Source organism: Pyrgilauda ruficollis, unplaced genomic scaffold (genome assembly GCF_017590135.1).
Source record: "Pyrgilauda ruficollis isolate IOZ18807 unplaced genomic scaffold, ASM1759013v1 scaffold44, whole genome shotgun sequence".
Taxonomy (NCBI): Eukaryota; Metazoa; Chordata; class Aves; order Passeriformes; family Passeridae; genus Pyrgilauda; species Pyrgilauda ruficollis.
Genome location: NW_024525934.1, coordinates 1,779,719 through 1,795,454, shown reverse-complemented (window position 1 = coordinate 1,795,454; position 15,736 = coordinate 1,779,719). Strand labels below are relative to the sequence as shown.

Here is a 15,736-nt window from a genome sequence, read left to right as displayed (position 1 = left end):
TCTGCTATGAAATAACTACTAGCAGTTATGAAATAACTACTGGTTTTTGTCTCAGAAGGAGTTGTACATTTTAGTCTTTTTAAATAGGAGGAGTTGGGAGACTAAGAGAACTCTCTGGAAACATATTAGAAAATGAATGTTTTTTGAGTCGTGTTCTTGTTTCATTGTTGAATAAATTTTGAAAGACATAAATGTCTCTAATGAAGCTATGTATGCTAAGTATGTTACTAATTAATGTCATTTTATTAATTGTATCTGAATGAATCTGTTTGCTTTGTCTGTTTATTACTAATGAAGAGATACATATCAGAATAATTTTGAAAGGTGAGGCACAATTCCAGTGTAAGTTTGGCATGTTTTTCCCCACTTTGACAATGAATTTATGTGTCTTTCTGGATGATGTTGGCTTCCGCAAAATATGTTCAAATTGTATCCAACAGCCATATTAGAATGACTGTTAGGTTTTTAGAGTATTACAATTTTTTTATATCTTTTTCCTAAAAGTGGGAATACAGTTGAGTTGTTAACAGAGTGTTGCTTTCCATGCACCTCTTGTGCTGGATCATGGAAAAATTGCTTAACCTCAGGCTCAGTTTTGCTCTCATGGTTTTTCACAGTTGCCCCAGGGTACAGACTGCACTCTTGGTGCTTGTGAGGTGTGGCTCACCACCGACAGTTTTGTGCTTACACTGAAGCTGAGGTGGCTGTTTTACTTTGATTTCTGGTTAACCACATAACTTGAAGAATATCTTTTGATTGAAATTTGAATCACTGAAATTTTCAATCTTTGATTGAAAATTTAAATCTTTGATGAAATTTATTTTTCCTGAATCATTCCAGCATCTCATGCTTTACCTTTTTGCTTTAGGGAATGGATGGTGATACTTTTGAGAAGAAGTACAACACTTTAGGACTGGATTTAATTAAAACTCAGCAGATGTTCTGCCAGGAGGTTCTGAAGCTGCTTCCTGGGCAAATGGCTGTTATTAGCAATGGCAGGGTAAGAAGGAAATTAAGTCTCTCAGTCTTTTTTAGGAGGTTTTTTACTTCTGGAACTTCCGTTTCAAACTGAAGAAAATGCATTATATTGATTTCCCATTTATTCAGGCAGTTGTTAGAGAATGGTATCAATGTTTGCCTTGCTTTTTTGTTTTGTTTTATTCCTAAATTGTTCATTAGCTCAATTCCATTGAAGCTACTATGTGTATGTCATTCCCGCAGCTATTTTAGAGTGACAAAATTCTCCAAATAGGTTAGTATCTGATTTATTATTTGTGATGTTTAAGAGTAAGTTTTGATCCTGAAGTTATTTTTATTTTATTATGTAGATAAATGTTTATAAATTACATTGAGTAGTTAGTATTCTAAGCTATAAAGAATCACATTTTAATAAATATTTAGTTGTTTTATAGTCTTAATTCTTAATATACAGATAAAAGTATAGTAATTTTATTGTTTCAGTTTCTTGTATGTATATGCTGAAACCAATAGCCTTAATTACAGTTTGTCAGTAGATGATCTGTTATCAAAAAATATAATGTTGTATTCAATATTCAGTGCTTCTTAAATGGTAGTCAATGCCTTACATTGCAAATACAACTTACAAACTACATTTTAATTCTTCTATTTTCAATTTAGTCCACCATTCGAAAGAAACAGAAGGAAAATTATGTTGGCATCTGATAACTGGAAATTCTTTAAATTTAGTGAGTTTAGTTACTCCTATGCATCCTAAATGCTTCTGGGATGTAACTGAAATACTGCTAAGAAACACACAGAAAGCATTTTTGTTGATGAAGCCTTAAAGAATTGTTGGCTTTTTTGTGTCAGCTCTCTCATAACTAAATTAATGAATTTATTTATGAATTATTATTACTGTTCTCCATGCCTAAAAAAAGCTCAAATAATGTCATATTTTAAGTTTTGGGGAAATAAGTTTAATTAAAATATTTGGATAAATTTAATAATGTATATTCGTATCTCTGTGTTTTCACTCTAAACTATTACTTTTAAAAAGACATGGGATATCCTTCATTTCTGTCCTTGCTATTTCATCACAGAAGTTTTGCTTTTGTGAGCAAATTAATTTTTTCTAATTGACTTCTCCAAATTACCATAGTATTTCATAATTACACTGTGGTTTCATCTATCTCATGCATCATTAATAAAAAAATCAAAAGTGGAATTTGTTATCTAACCTCTCATTTATAGGAAGCAGTTGAATTTGGAGGAAGAGGCATTTAGCACCCAACTTATGTAATGAGATTCTACATCCTGGGAGCCCTGTAGACTATTGAAGTTGTCTTGGGTCAATTTGGCCTGATAGACTGAGTAGGAAATCCAAACAACAGCCTCAAAGCTATTTTCTGGGACTCCAAGGCACTTTCCTTTCTTTCAGACACCAAAAAATGTAGTAATCCTGTATCCTCTCATATTATGCATTTTGTATCCTTTACCATTCTTTCTATCCATTGCTTCATTTGACAAGTGGTAGAAGGAGATTATGTTTGTAGAATTAAAAAACTAAAGAGTGTGGTAGACAAATAGTAATTTCAGTTAAAAATATTTTACATAAGATAGGTTTTTCCTAGAGTTATTTCTAAATAGTGTATTCCTTAACAGAAGGATGTATAATGAAAAACAGCATGGATATTTCCATTGCAGTCATTCTTCCTGATTGATAATTAACTGTAATCATATAACTGTAAAAGCCTAATCCTGCTATGTTGCTATGAAGTTTAATTAGTTTTATAACCAATAGTATCGATGTATATAGAGATTGGGGTTTCGTATTCAGTATTGTGCATTCATTTAAAATATTAGTTTATTTTTACTTACAAACAGAGCATTATTGGGACATTCTACACTCAACGTTTTTTTTCTCTGTCTAAGGTACTGGGTCCTTTAGATGAAAATGAATTCTGTGCAGAAGACTTTAATTTGTTGGAAAAGATAACATACAGTACCTCAGCAGAGAAGATAGAAGCTATTGTCAAGGAGATGGGAAACAGTAGTAAAAGGTAAAATTCTCTTGCCTGCTAACATGTGTGCAGCTCTGCTGAATTACTCCAAATACTTTCCCTACTTTCACTGTCCTTACAACCAAGAGTACAGCTAACAGTAAACGATTCCTGCTAGGTTTGTTTACGTAAGAATAATTGTAAAGAATAATAATAAGCTTGATAAAATACAGTGCATCTTAAGCCAAATCTGAGTATTAATATTTGACGTCATTGTCTTTGGGAATTGAATTTGGGAATAGTAAGGGAGCCGGTAGAGGCATGGGCTGATGTTGTGCCCTGACACCACAGTAGACAGCATTCACACATCAGTTCACTGAAAAGTGTAAAGATGAGATGTGTTCAGGCCATCATCTACTCTAAGGATACAGCTTGTGTACAAAGAAGAAAGCAAAATTATATTATTCGTGCAGTATCTCTCGACTTTCTGAGTATCAGTTCTGTTATCTAGAAAGACTGGCACAACTGAAAGAATCATTACCAGAAAAACAAAATCAACAAGAGGTAGAACTCAAAGAGCTAAGTAGTGAGAGGCAAAACATATTTAGACAAATATTGTGACTTAACAACACTGAAATGGAACTAAAAATTCTAAGGAAATTTCAGTAGGAAATTCCAATAGAAAAAATTGAAAGATGTGGCCAGACTTGAAACCAGGCCATTTATGTCTGTTCCTTGATCTTGTCATAAATGGGAAAATTTTAAAGAAAAAAAATCAGTAAAGAGCTAGAAATGTCAGCAGGTCTTGACCTCATATACTCAATTCTCTTGATTCTGAATCAGGTCTCTTTGGCAAATTTGTGACTTATAAAAACTTGTCATTAATTCAGGTTTCATTTGTCTTGTGGACCAAGCCCCACATTTTCATCAAAGTCCCACATTTTCATCAAATTACACAGATTTGAAGACCCAACAATTGATAAAAATAATAGCTGTGAGGCTGAATGATTACTCTGTGAATTCTGCACCTCTTAAAATTAAGTGTCCATTTCACAAGGCTTCTCTGAGGCTGTAGTGGTTCTTGGGCATTGTCATGCTAAAGGTTTAACTCCAAGCTACAAGTCCTGAGGTGCTAATCACCTTAGAGTCAAGGTCTGGGATGTGGGCTTCCTAAGTATCTTTTATGCAAAGAGACTGGCATTAAAATGTTAATGTTTTACTCCTTTTCTGATGAAAACCAAACTATATGTGCCTTATTTAATACAGTGGCAGTGACTTGATTATGAAAATAGATGCCCTGCTGTCATCTTTGCCTAAAACAGAGATGAGACAAGATGTTGAATTACTCGAAGAACAGCACAGGTCAGTTTTGTCATGATAATGCACTTAGAGTAATTTTTATTAACATTTGAATGTGCTGATGATTACATAGACTTTGGAAAGTTGAGTAAGCATTCTAATTTTAAAACTGTTGTATGAACAGCCTGCTCATCTGCCATAGCATAATGCATCTTTACCTTTTTCCTAATAAATTCATTAGTAATGCCTATTGATTTCCCAACTTTACCCTTTGCTGAAAAGAGAGCAGAGGGGTACATGTATTACATATGGTAATACAAAACCTGTGATCAAATTACAAATTTTTATAAAAATTCTTGTCATGCTGTTTCCAAATCTCTACTTGTTTGTGTTGCTAAAGGTGCTCTAGTTTTTGTGCTGATGGGCTATCCCTGTTGGTGAAGGCAGGAGTGAAATCAGTGGTAGCCTTTTCTAAGAGGTTGACACCTTTTCCAGTGTTACACTGGTAGCAATCAGTACTGTGCATGTTTTGTGGAAAACAAATTCCAGTTCTCCCTTTTCTGTATTTACAGCACATGATAGAAATTCCTTCTGCTTTTTTTCATTTTTTAAAATGAAGTTTACTGACATTTCCTTCCTGTAAGTACAGAGTACTTTAACTAGGGTCTGCTTGACTTAGCCTAATCAGGTCTATCAAACTGAATTATTTTCTGGAGTGCATAAAGCTGATCCAGCCTATCAAGTTTCACACTTCTCAAATGCCATTTTTCCCCCTCTTTTTTTTTTGTTAATTTATGTCACCACCACTGCTTGTCTGATCCAATGATTCCAGATCTCTGTGAAGAGAACTGTAAACAAATGACAAAGGGGTCCTTTTTAAAGTCTTACTGTGTTCTATTTTACTAATTTTGTTTTAGAGAATGTATCTAATCACTAACCAGTATAGAAGTATGTAGATTAATGCTATATTTTTTACTCCTGTCCACATTTAGTTTTTCTAATTGTATCACAGGGAGCAATCATGATTATTGCTTGAAATGAGGGAAGTATTTTCTTGAGCAGTAAAATCTTAAACGCCTCTGGTATTACAAATCCGTCTCTAAAAATGTTTGTCATTTCAACAAATTCAGCTTTGAGTTTTTGTGTCACTTGTTTTGAATACTTTTTTAACAGTGTAGTAAAAGTCGAGCCCCAAGAGAATGACCCATTCTATGATGTCATTGCTATTGTGGATCCATTGACAAGAGAAGCACAGAAGATGACCCATTTATTGATTGTAAGATGGTGGTAATTTTTTATAATTTGCTTATTTGTACTGCAGTTGTTACTAAACTTTTTCTAATTTCCACAAACAGTGTAGTAAAGAGTAAATAAAATTTGGTTATTCTTTCCTTTCCTTTAAAATATGTGTTTAGTTATTTCAGTTCATAAAAGAAGCTGAGGATGACCTAGTTCATCATTATGAATATCTCATTTGAAAGTAAAGTTCAGATGCCTCATGGTCCAGTCCTCTTAAAGTGAGCCTGTAATTGCTCTCTACAGTCAATAGAAAGAAAGGAGGACATTGTGTACATAATTTTTTGCATCTCAAAATCTCAGGAGATATGTGCTTCTTTTCATTAAACCAGATCACCTTAGTTTTCCAAGGCACCTAAATGAGGTGGTCTAAATCTGACTTGTAATATCATCATAAGAAGATTGGGCTATAAACCTTTCAGCTCTTGGAGGGATATATCTCAGTTGATTAATGCTACCAAGTATATCTAGATAGGCTTCCATTGTGTGTAGCTATTGATCTTCTAAAGAGAAACTGTCTTAAAAACACGGCTGCTAAAATTATTTTCTTCTTTCACCCACTGCAGAATATTATTGTGTCTCAGGTTCCTTTATAGTTTCCCATAAAAATGTAAATTTTGTCTTCACTTTATGGTCTGTTATAATTCTGAAGCCTCCAACTTGATTTTTGCTGCATCCTATTTTATCTTTTTTTTCCTGCAGTAATTATGCAAGTTTCATAAATTCTTAAATTGATTTTCCCCCTCCCATTTTCATACCCTTTTATATCAAATGTTGAATCATCCACTCACTCTTCAGATAGTGGAGCGAAGTAAAACATTTTTTAAAATTCATGAAAAATTTTTGCTATTTCAGGGTTCTAGAATACTAGCTTATCTCTAGAACTAGATCTCTCATTTCACCCTTCTCAGTGAAAATGAAAGTTTGATATTACCAAATGAAAATATTTTCAAGTTGAAATGGACTGGAAACTCTCCATTTAGTCAGAAGTTCATAATATGAGTATAAATCGCATCAAGGGTCTTGTAGCTCAGAGCAGAAACCTTGATTCCTCTGAGCTCAAGAGGCTCTCTCATGCATGCCAAGGCAAATGATTCCCATGGTGTCCTCAGCTGTTCAGCTGTTGCAGATCCTGCTTGAGTCATAGGAGCTCTAGTTGTATTCAAGAAGCCAACCCTTAGGAGAGGCTAATGAAATGCTGTTGAAAGTAAACAAACCAGAAATATTTTAATGTAGATTAAACTTTTCAATAATAAAAAATGAAAAATAGCCTGGAAATTTTTATATATATACAGTTATTATTACCTGGAAAGCCACTATCTCCTGCTATGGAAACAAAACAGACATACAAATACAGCAAGCCCTAAACTCAAAGTTCTTAAATGAATGCCTTTCTGATTAGCTTACTCTACATAGATGATTTAACTACTATAAACTTGAATCACTGGAATATATTTACATGTAAAGGCTCTTTTTTTCAGTTACATAATTGGATTAGAGCTGAGTATATTGGAGTGGTAACTATTCATGGTGCAAAAATCTGTTGAGTAACTACCATGGTAGAACAGATGATTCTTGCGTTGAATATGTCCATATAATGATTGGGGTTTTTTTCACCCTGGTGAAACTATTGCATTCCTTTCTGTCACTTAATAGCTACTTCAAATAAATCTTTTGGTATTTTTTATTAAAAATACAAACAAAAAGTTACTCATATTAAGTGGGATTAAAATTGAGAGAGATGTAAATAGCTATAGGTAGGCTGTAATCTAAACTTCACTGCTTAGTCTGACGCTGGCAGTTTAAGGATGGAGGAAGGTATGAGTCAGAGCACAAATGAGAGCTCAGTCAAAGCTGCTGTCTGTTTTTAAAATATGTACTGGATTGTATCATAAGAACTGCTCTAATCCTCTCCAGAGTGAGGCAGGTACCACCTTCCCTATGGTCTGTGTTTCCTTTTTATCAAAAAGTTTTGTTACAGACTTCAGCATCAATTTCCAGACAAGGCAGAGTCACTGCCCACTGTAAATATTTAAATGCCAGCCATAACTTTACCATAGTTAGGCCACATATGTTCTCAGCAGAATATATGGAAGAGCTAACTAGTCCTGAAGTTATGAAGATGATCTCTAAGGCGATGTGAGAAAAGTAGAAATCCCTTCTGCTAAAATGGAGGACAGAATTGAAGAGTTGTGGATTTTTTCCTCGTGGTTGACTAAAAACAGGATGAAAGATTATTCTATATACTCCTAAGATTATCCACCTTTTTTTTTTTTTTTTGTTCCAGTAGGTATCCAGTAATTCCAGAAAGTGGAGAAAAAAATCAAGTCTTTTATATTTTTTTCTTGTCAGTTATCTTTTGCCTTTTCTCCTTTATTCATTCTGTCTTCAGTGAGGACTTACTATTCCATGCCTAAAGTAAAAGGAATCCCTTCTGGTGATCTAGTCTGATTGCCTATATAATGCATGTCACAGGACTCCTTTTTCACAATTATTATTTGAAGTAGAAATAATTTTTTAATCCATTCTTAATTTAAATATTATCAAGCAGTTGAGTACAGATTAGAGCTCCTACTGAGATTTTCCAGTGGCTAATTAACCTTACTGTTAAACTCAGACTTGGAATTACAGGTTTTTGTTTAGATCCATGCTCTAAGCATTGATGTTCTCATCATTTTGCCAGTTCTGTTGAAGATTCTGTTATAAGTTTGTTTTCAGTGCAGATGCTTTGTATTATCCTGAAGTTCACAAACAATTCCAAGTGACTGGTTGAATAATCATGGTTTACTGAGTTAATGTTCTTCAGATGAGTTGTGGTAACTCAAGTAAGTGTCTTGCAAATGACTTTTTATTGTGTACATGCACAATAAAACTAGCTATTGAATAATTTTCAGGCCTCCTGAAATATTTCAGCCATGTTTTACAGTCCTCCCTGAACTAAATTTCCATGCTCTTTGCATTTTCTTATTTAAAGTAGACAGACTGAACTCTTCAAGTGTCCTATAAAAGAGTCTTCTTAATTTTGTCACCATTTTCATGTGTTAACTCAAATGCCCTGGTTTCTGGTGTCCTCAGAAGCCCTAAATAATAGAACCAAGTTAAGTATTTCAGAAGTTGTATTGTTGAAAAACACACAGATAATGAATTATTGTCTTATTTGTCATTTCCTATTTAAAGTCCTTTGAAATGTTAATTAAGCAAGGGGGTTTTTTTGCTACTGTATTAAATTTCATGGTCAGCTGATGAATTGGGATGATGCATCAGCCTTCTGCAAGATAATTTCATTCTGTACACAAAAGCCTATCAATGCCGATTGCTGAAGAATCATTCATTCTTTCTATTGGGATGAGGTTTTTGTTTAGTTTGAAGGTAAAGTCCATACAGGCTTTTATATTCTCTTTATTCTGAATGGTAGATAGATGTTTGAGTCACTTTGACCTCTATTTTGACTTTGGTCTTATACTTAGGTAATGCTTTCTCCTCTTATGCTTCCAGTGGTCTTGGGGTCTCCTTTCCTGCTTCTTCACTTGCACACAAATATGCGATTCCCTAATCTTTGTTTTTTATTCAGTAGTTTTTCAGTGATGGTATTCAGGTGACACAAAAGATAGGAATAAGAAACTAGGAATAGAACAGGTCCCTCCGGCTAAGTAAAGTTCCAGCATTGTAATAAAGAATGTGTGTAAGCCAAGGGCTGAACTGAGGAAAGAAAAATTGCAGTCGTAATAAAAGGGATTTAATGATGACTATTGTCGTGCTTTGTCCCAATTTCTTTGCTATTGTAGTAATTTTAGATATTAGCCTTACTAGAATTGGTGTTGTAACTTAGCTTTTATGTCTTACTGGCCTTTCTAATATCCATAAATGTAGGCACAGCTGCTTTATGCTTTCAGGTAAGCACTTTGTGTCAGAAACCACAGACATGAAGGTAATTTGATAAAGGTTTTTTTATGAATGCTTTAAAGAAATTAACAACTTTGTTAGCTTTAAGCAAAACAAAACAGATTGCTCACAAAAATAAGAAAAAATACTCTCCTAATATTATGGTTCCTATATAACAGCATCCAGAACATTACTATTTTAGAAATGAACAGATAAAGAAAGCGAGAGAAAAAAAAATAGAAATATGTTAACTTACCAAAATGTTTTGAAGTTAATTGAATGGTATAATACATTGTTAATCTATTGCTGACACTTAAAGTTATTAAGTAATTGAAGTTCTCTGAACTTCACTGTATTTAGCAATTTTCCATATACAACTATTTTAAAAAGTGTGAAAGCAATTGTTTTAAGACTGGTTGTTGTATTAAAGGCATGTGTTGTACTTAGAGACCTTCAAATGTTTTAAAATCACAATGGAACAATGGTGATAATATCATTTACTCAAGCACTGGAAAATGGGGAGAGCTGCTCTTGAAAAAATTGCATGAATAGGAGAAGACATTAATATTTTGACTATCAAGAATATCATGTGCTAAATCATACAGTTTTAGGAAAGGGCGTATTTTTATTTACAATATATAACAATAACCTTTAATATACAGATATATTTACATCTTTTAAAAGTTTCAGATTCCTGCTGAAACTTGAGAAATGGCAGGATGTCACAAGGGTAACCAGCTTATTTTCAAAGTTTGGTGGTTACCAAGAACATTTTTTACAGAGATTTTTTTTTCTGCAGGTACTCAAGGACATTATCAATATGAAACTCAGGCTATTTTTGAACTGCAGATCTAAGCTGTCCGAAGTGCCACTGAAGAGGTTAGTAGTTCATAGCTTGTCATGCTCATTTTGGAAAAACAACCTTAATGGTGTATATTTTCTTAAAAAGGAAACTGCTTTGTGTTTCTGAGTTATTTTTGTTGACTCATTTTCCATTGAATGTTACCTAAGCAGTTTGCACTTGTTTAAAGAAAAGTTCTTGTTCTAATGTGTCAAGCATGGTATCACAGGGAAATGATCTAGTGCATCAAATGCACCTCTCATAAATAGGCCTTAAATAAATCAATAGAGTCTTTTATGCCTGTGAAAAGTTGCAGAGGGGGATCATCTGTCAAAGTTGTTCCCTTCTTTACAGCCCACTCTTTGTGTAATGAATTGTACAGATGCAGTACTCCTAAGAATTCAATTCATCTGAATAAATATACAGTCTGCATTTGTTATATTGAGATGTTGTTATATTTCGTTGAGAATATGATAGCTGAGTGTATCTACTATAAATTGAAGTTTCTTTTATCTGTGTGTAAAAATCAGGGTTCACTAATTCAGTGATAGACATTTACACTGAAATTAATTCCCTCCAAGAGGATTTCTTTCCCTCTAAGAGAAATGTTTAAGTATAGCCATCTCCTTGGCAGATATTTTACCTATAATTCTAACACCTGTATTACTAATTACCTGTTAGAGAGGCTGGTGGTAGTGCCTGTCCTTTAGCCAGAGGGTGGCAGAATTAATCATTTGCCCACAAAACAGAAGTCCTTAGTTTTTATGCATTTTGAGAGTAATTACTCACATCTCTTGTTCCATAAGAGGGTCTTAATTATAAGTCTTCTGAGTGTCTTCTTGTGTGAACATCATTGTGATGGCTTTTGAAGCTGGGCACTTTGCAGGTCTTGGTGCCTGGTTCTTTCCTTGTGCTTGGGAAAAGCAATTTTACTTGTGGAATAACTGGGGTAAGAGCTGGAGAGGAACAGAGCAACCCTACCTTTCCTCTGCTCTATCCTTGCTGCTGCTAGTGACAGTAGCCATTCTCAAAGGCTTTTCTTCCAACAGAGATTAGTCCTTCTGTATAGTTCAGTGATGCAGATTCTGAGAATTCAAGGCTGCTAACAGTCAAGCAATCTAGATGCACCTCTTGGGTATTTACTTTCATAGCCTTTAGAGTGTTAATGGAGAACAGGCACATCCACAGACAAATTACCATAAGTGTATAGTTCTGTGTTCATCTACCAGCCCATTTGAGATGCTGTAGGTATTGTCTGATGATATTCCAAAAGAATAAGGAGCTACTTTGCCTCTAAATTTCATCAGGCTTGGTAAATATTCACTACATTTTAAAATATTTTAGAAGAGCTTCATATTTAAACTTTTTATTTCACTAAATGTTGGTGTTTTGTCACGCTTCTTTCCAACAGCTTCTATCGTTTTGTTCTGGAACCAGAATTGACTTATGGAATCAACAAGCACCTTCCTTCTGAACCTGCAGCAAAATTCCTAGAATTGCCAGAATCACCTCTTTTGACCCTAAACATGATCACTCCTGAAAGCTGGCTGGTTGAAGCAGTAAACAGTTCCTGTGACCTTGATAACATTCATTTGCAGGAAGTAAGTAATAGTTTGCAAACACTGTAAAACTTGTGCTGGCCCCTCTACTTCAAGACAGAAGTGGAAATGTTGCAAGATTTGTCTTGTGTCAGTTCTCCTGAAATACTTTATTTGGTAATTGATTATTTAGGCAATATTTTACCATTTCTATTGTCATCATTTTTTCTTCCTTTTCTCTCTTAAAAAAAAAAAAAAAGTCTTAAAGGAAAGCAATGGAATAGAAAAAAATCAGAATGCAAAGTATAAGTTAAAGCAATATACCTATTATGTTGAGTTTTATGTTTGGAGAAATACTGCATTTAAGATAAAAGTAAAGCAATTAAAGGATTCTTTGTGTTTCCTAGTTCTTGTAACCTAGGTAAATCTTCATATAAACTGGAATATGTGACTCTTTATTAATGTAGTTCAAAATTTATTTCACCCTCTTTTAGTTCACAATTCTTTCAGTTATTACTTAATTCTATTTTAATCCCCCATTTTCAGAATCATGAGATTTGAGTCAATAAGCTTATGCAAGATATTGAGGGTGTTTGATTGACCAAAACTGTGTATTTGGAAAGTGTATTGTGAAAGTAAAGCTGGGATTTACACAGTCAGTGGAGAGAAGGTCCCTCCAGAGAGTGATCCTTCCTCTTTGTGTTGGATACCTGTTTTATAATTGAGTTCAGTTCCTGTGGATGGACTTTTCTTCAGGTTTTTTTGACTGTGGGAGTTACCTTGTGGTAAATCCCACACAACATGTTTGTGACTAATATTTTGCTTCTCCCACATGGTTAAGTGACATCATTTATTGATGAAGCATTCTTTCCATAGATAAAAGGGGCAGTTATAGCAGAATATGAGCTGGAATATATATTGCTTGAAGGACATTGCTTTGATGTGACAACTGGACAACCTCCTCGAGGGTTACAGTTCACTCTGGGCACGAAGAAGAATCCTGTCATGGTTGATACTATTGTGATGGCCAACCTTGTAAGTACTTAGTACAGGAATAGTCATTACAATTGCACACTTCTTGTGAGAATTCTTCATGAGCATCTTGTTCTTTAGATCCATTTCTCTGTGTTGCAGGCTTAGTAATGCTAAAAGTAACAGGCACATCCTGGAGCTGAGCTCATCTCAAATTTGTTGAGCTTTCCCCCTGCTTCTCTCCTGTGATGCAGTATAGATTTGAATACAACTTAATTTTATGCTCTTGCCTGAAGTGCCTAAACTGGCAGCCTAATTGCCTCTAGTAGGTGGTAGGAGGCAGTTATATTCAGGCTGAGATTCCCTGACAAATGTAAGGTATGATTCATGTTCTGATTAAAATAACCAAATAACCCTTTTAGTTACACAGTGATACAGGCAAAAGAAGACTCCCATTTTAGATGCTTCAGGTAAGTGCTTAGAGCCTTGGTGGGACATACCCACACCTGAGAATTTCTCTCATCATGCAAAGTAATTATTTTTCATGTTGGCAGTCTGTAGAGGAGAAGACAATGTGACTTCTGAAGTGAAAGATTTATTTTCTATTAGCTAAGGGAATTTGATAGGGAAGGATTTTGATGAATAAGACATTTTACCTATCTGCTGTTCTCTAGTGTTTCTAAATACTGTACCATAAGGAATGAAATACTTAATAAATTGTGAATCTTTGATTTTTGAACAATTATTGAATATGGATTCAACAGTAGATGATGTTTGGCATGATGAAACTTCTAACAATTCTTCACATTTCAAAGCTTGCTGCTCTCTGTGACTTTAACATAGCAGTAGCTGTTTACAGTGTTCCTAAATTCTAACAATTCTTCACATTTCAAAGCTTGCTCTCCGTGACTTTAACATAGCAGTAGCTGTCTACAGTGTTCCTAAAATGGGAAGGAATTGTGTTGAAAGTTGTTCCAGACAAAAATTTGGAGTTTCAAAGAAGCTTTTCAATTTAGGGTCTGTTCAATAATTTATTTCTTTGCTGCTCTTTTACTTGCTGTCCTTGAACGGACCCTCAGGAAAGGTGATAGTTGTTGCATCACTGACACACTTCTTTCAGGGCTGGTACAAAGGTTGAGTAGTTTATTTCTGTATATGAAAATGGTTGAGTCTGAAATGCAACCAGGACAAGTGCCTGTCTTTTTTACTTAGGGGTATTTTCAGCTGAAAGCAAATCCAGGTGCTTGGACACTGAGGTTGCGTAAAGGAAGATCTGAGGAGATCTATCAGGTTTTTTCGTAAGTATGAATCCATCATTTGGAAACAAAAATTAATCTGAAAGTGCAACATACTTTGAAAAGATCTGACAACACTGAAGGAAAGTGAGTAAAGATAGCATTAAAAAGTATAAGATGCAAATGATGATTTAAAGTTTGTAAGGAATACCTTATTTCCTTGTATTGTTAGTTGTTGTTTGATGGCTTCATGTGTTTTTGAAGGCATTTCAGTATATTAATGCACAATAAACCTAAGCTGTTCAGCTAGACTAGATGCCAGCAGTGTCCCTTACTACACAGTTGCACAGCTACCAGACATTTTCCTGTCAGTTCCATGCATGGTTAGCATTATCACACAATGGCGCCAAATTCTGTAGAAATACCACTTATGTTGATTAACTTTTTGGCATTCCCAGCATACTTAATATGTAATTTCAAGAGTATGTCCAGTGGAGCATTGCTCTCCAGAACTATCTTGATCAGCTGGAGGAAGTACCATGAATTTCCCTCACAATTTTTTCCAGCCCTGAGGATGCCTCTGAATGCAGTATATTTATAAGTGGCATCTTTTTTTGACAGGAGCATTGTAGTCATTTCAGTTCTAGACTTTTTTCTTCAATTAATTCTGAGTGTTTCTTAGTTGTCTAAGTTATTCAAGGATCACTGTGGTTACACCTCCACCTTAGGATATGAAAGCACCCTTCATTTTGAGACCCTGGTTGCATGTTGACTGTGCCACATTTCCCTCTCTTGGGAGAAACCTCTGGCCATAGAAGGAAAGTTGTATTCCTGTAACTGCCATTTAGGTGACATCTCTATGGCTTCTAGATCTGTAATTTCCATGGTTGATTTTCATGTACAGGAATATATGTGCTCACCATCATTCTAACTGTTCCTTAGAAGAATCACTTTTCCCCCATGCTTTATGTAAAAGCATAGACCTGTAGCCTATGAGAGCTTTCTCTTGAAGCTTTAGATGTAATCACTTCTAGAGGAGCAGTATTGTTTATTTAATTTCTCCTTCAGTTTTTCCTTTTTTTTTTTTTTTTTCCTTTTTCATGTTATCCCTTTTCCCCTTCAAAGTAATTGTGTGGTTTGAAATAGGTCTATTTCTCATAAAATATTTATTATTACTTGAAGCCCCGGAATACATAGTTCCATATGTTGTTAATTATCAGCTACTATTAAAAAACAAAAAACTTAATGAACCCCTTTGTGGTTTTGAACATTTAGTTAATATCAGTGTTACAGGGAGAAATATAAATGGGATGTTAGATTAATTCTGTTTGTTTGCAATTTTCAATTTTTTTTTTTTTTTCAGAAATCACAATCTGTTGAAAAAGCAGAAAAACATAGTCCTTACCCTTAGAGGTTCACCTAATCTCCACCAACTGTATCTGTGCCATTTGTCTAATTTAGCATTTAATTCTTAAGAAATATAAAGTGATTTATATAAGATAGCATGGTTTAAAAAATAATGTAATGAGGTGCAGTTGGGTTAAATAATGAAACAAAATGAAACAAAACCACTCTACTTTCTAGCCTGGATCAAAGGAAATTTAAATTATCTGCTGAGGTTTTGCTCATTTTCCCTCTGTAACACAAATGGGCTTAATTGAACTCAGCTAAGTTACTAAAAACTAATACCTCATGAGGAATCTAAACAATGCA

At 34.4% G+C, this 15,736-nt stretch overlaps 1 protein-coding gene across 1 annotated transcript in view; it reads left to right on the top strand.

Annotated features, from left to right (window-relative positions):
* The window catches only part of UGGT2 (UDP-glucose glycoprotein glucosyltransferase 2), a 76,955-nt gene that overhangs the window by 45,107 nt on the left and 16,112 nt on the right, over positions 1–15,736 (top strand). Inside the window, exons 22-29 of the mRNA XM_041478319.1 lie at positions 869–1,000; positions 2,893–3,020; positions 4,227–4,322; positions 5,433–5,535; positions 10,237–10,316; positions 11,690–11,879; positions 12,693–12,851; positions 14,001–14,086. Of these exons, the coding sequence (XP_041334253.1) occupies positions 869–1,000; positions 2,893–3,020; positions 4,227–4,322; positions 5,433–5,535; positions 10,237–10,316; positions 11,690–11,879; positions 12,693–12,851; positions 14,001–14,086 (974 nt within the window). The remainder of the gene's footprint in view (positions 1–868; positions 1,001–2,892; positions 3,021–4,226; positions 4,323–5,432; positions 5,536–10,236; positions 10,317–11,689; positions 11,880–12,692; positions 12,852–14,000; positions 14,087–15,736) is intronic.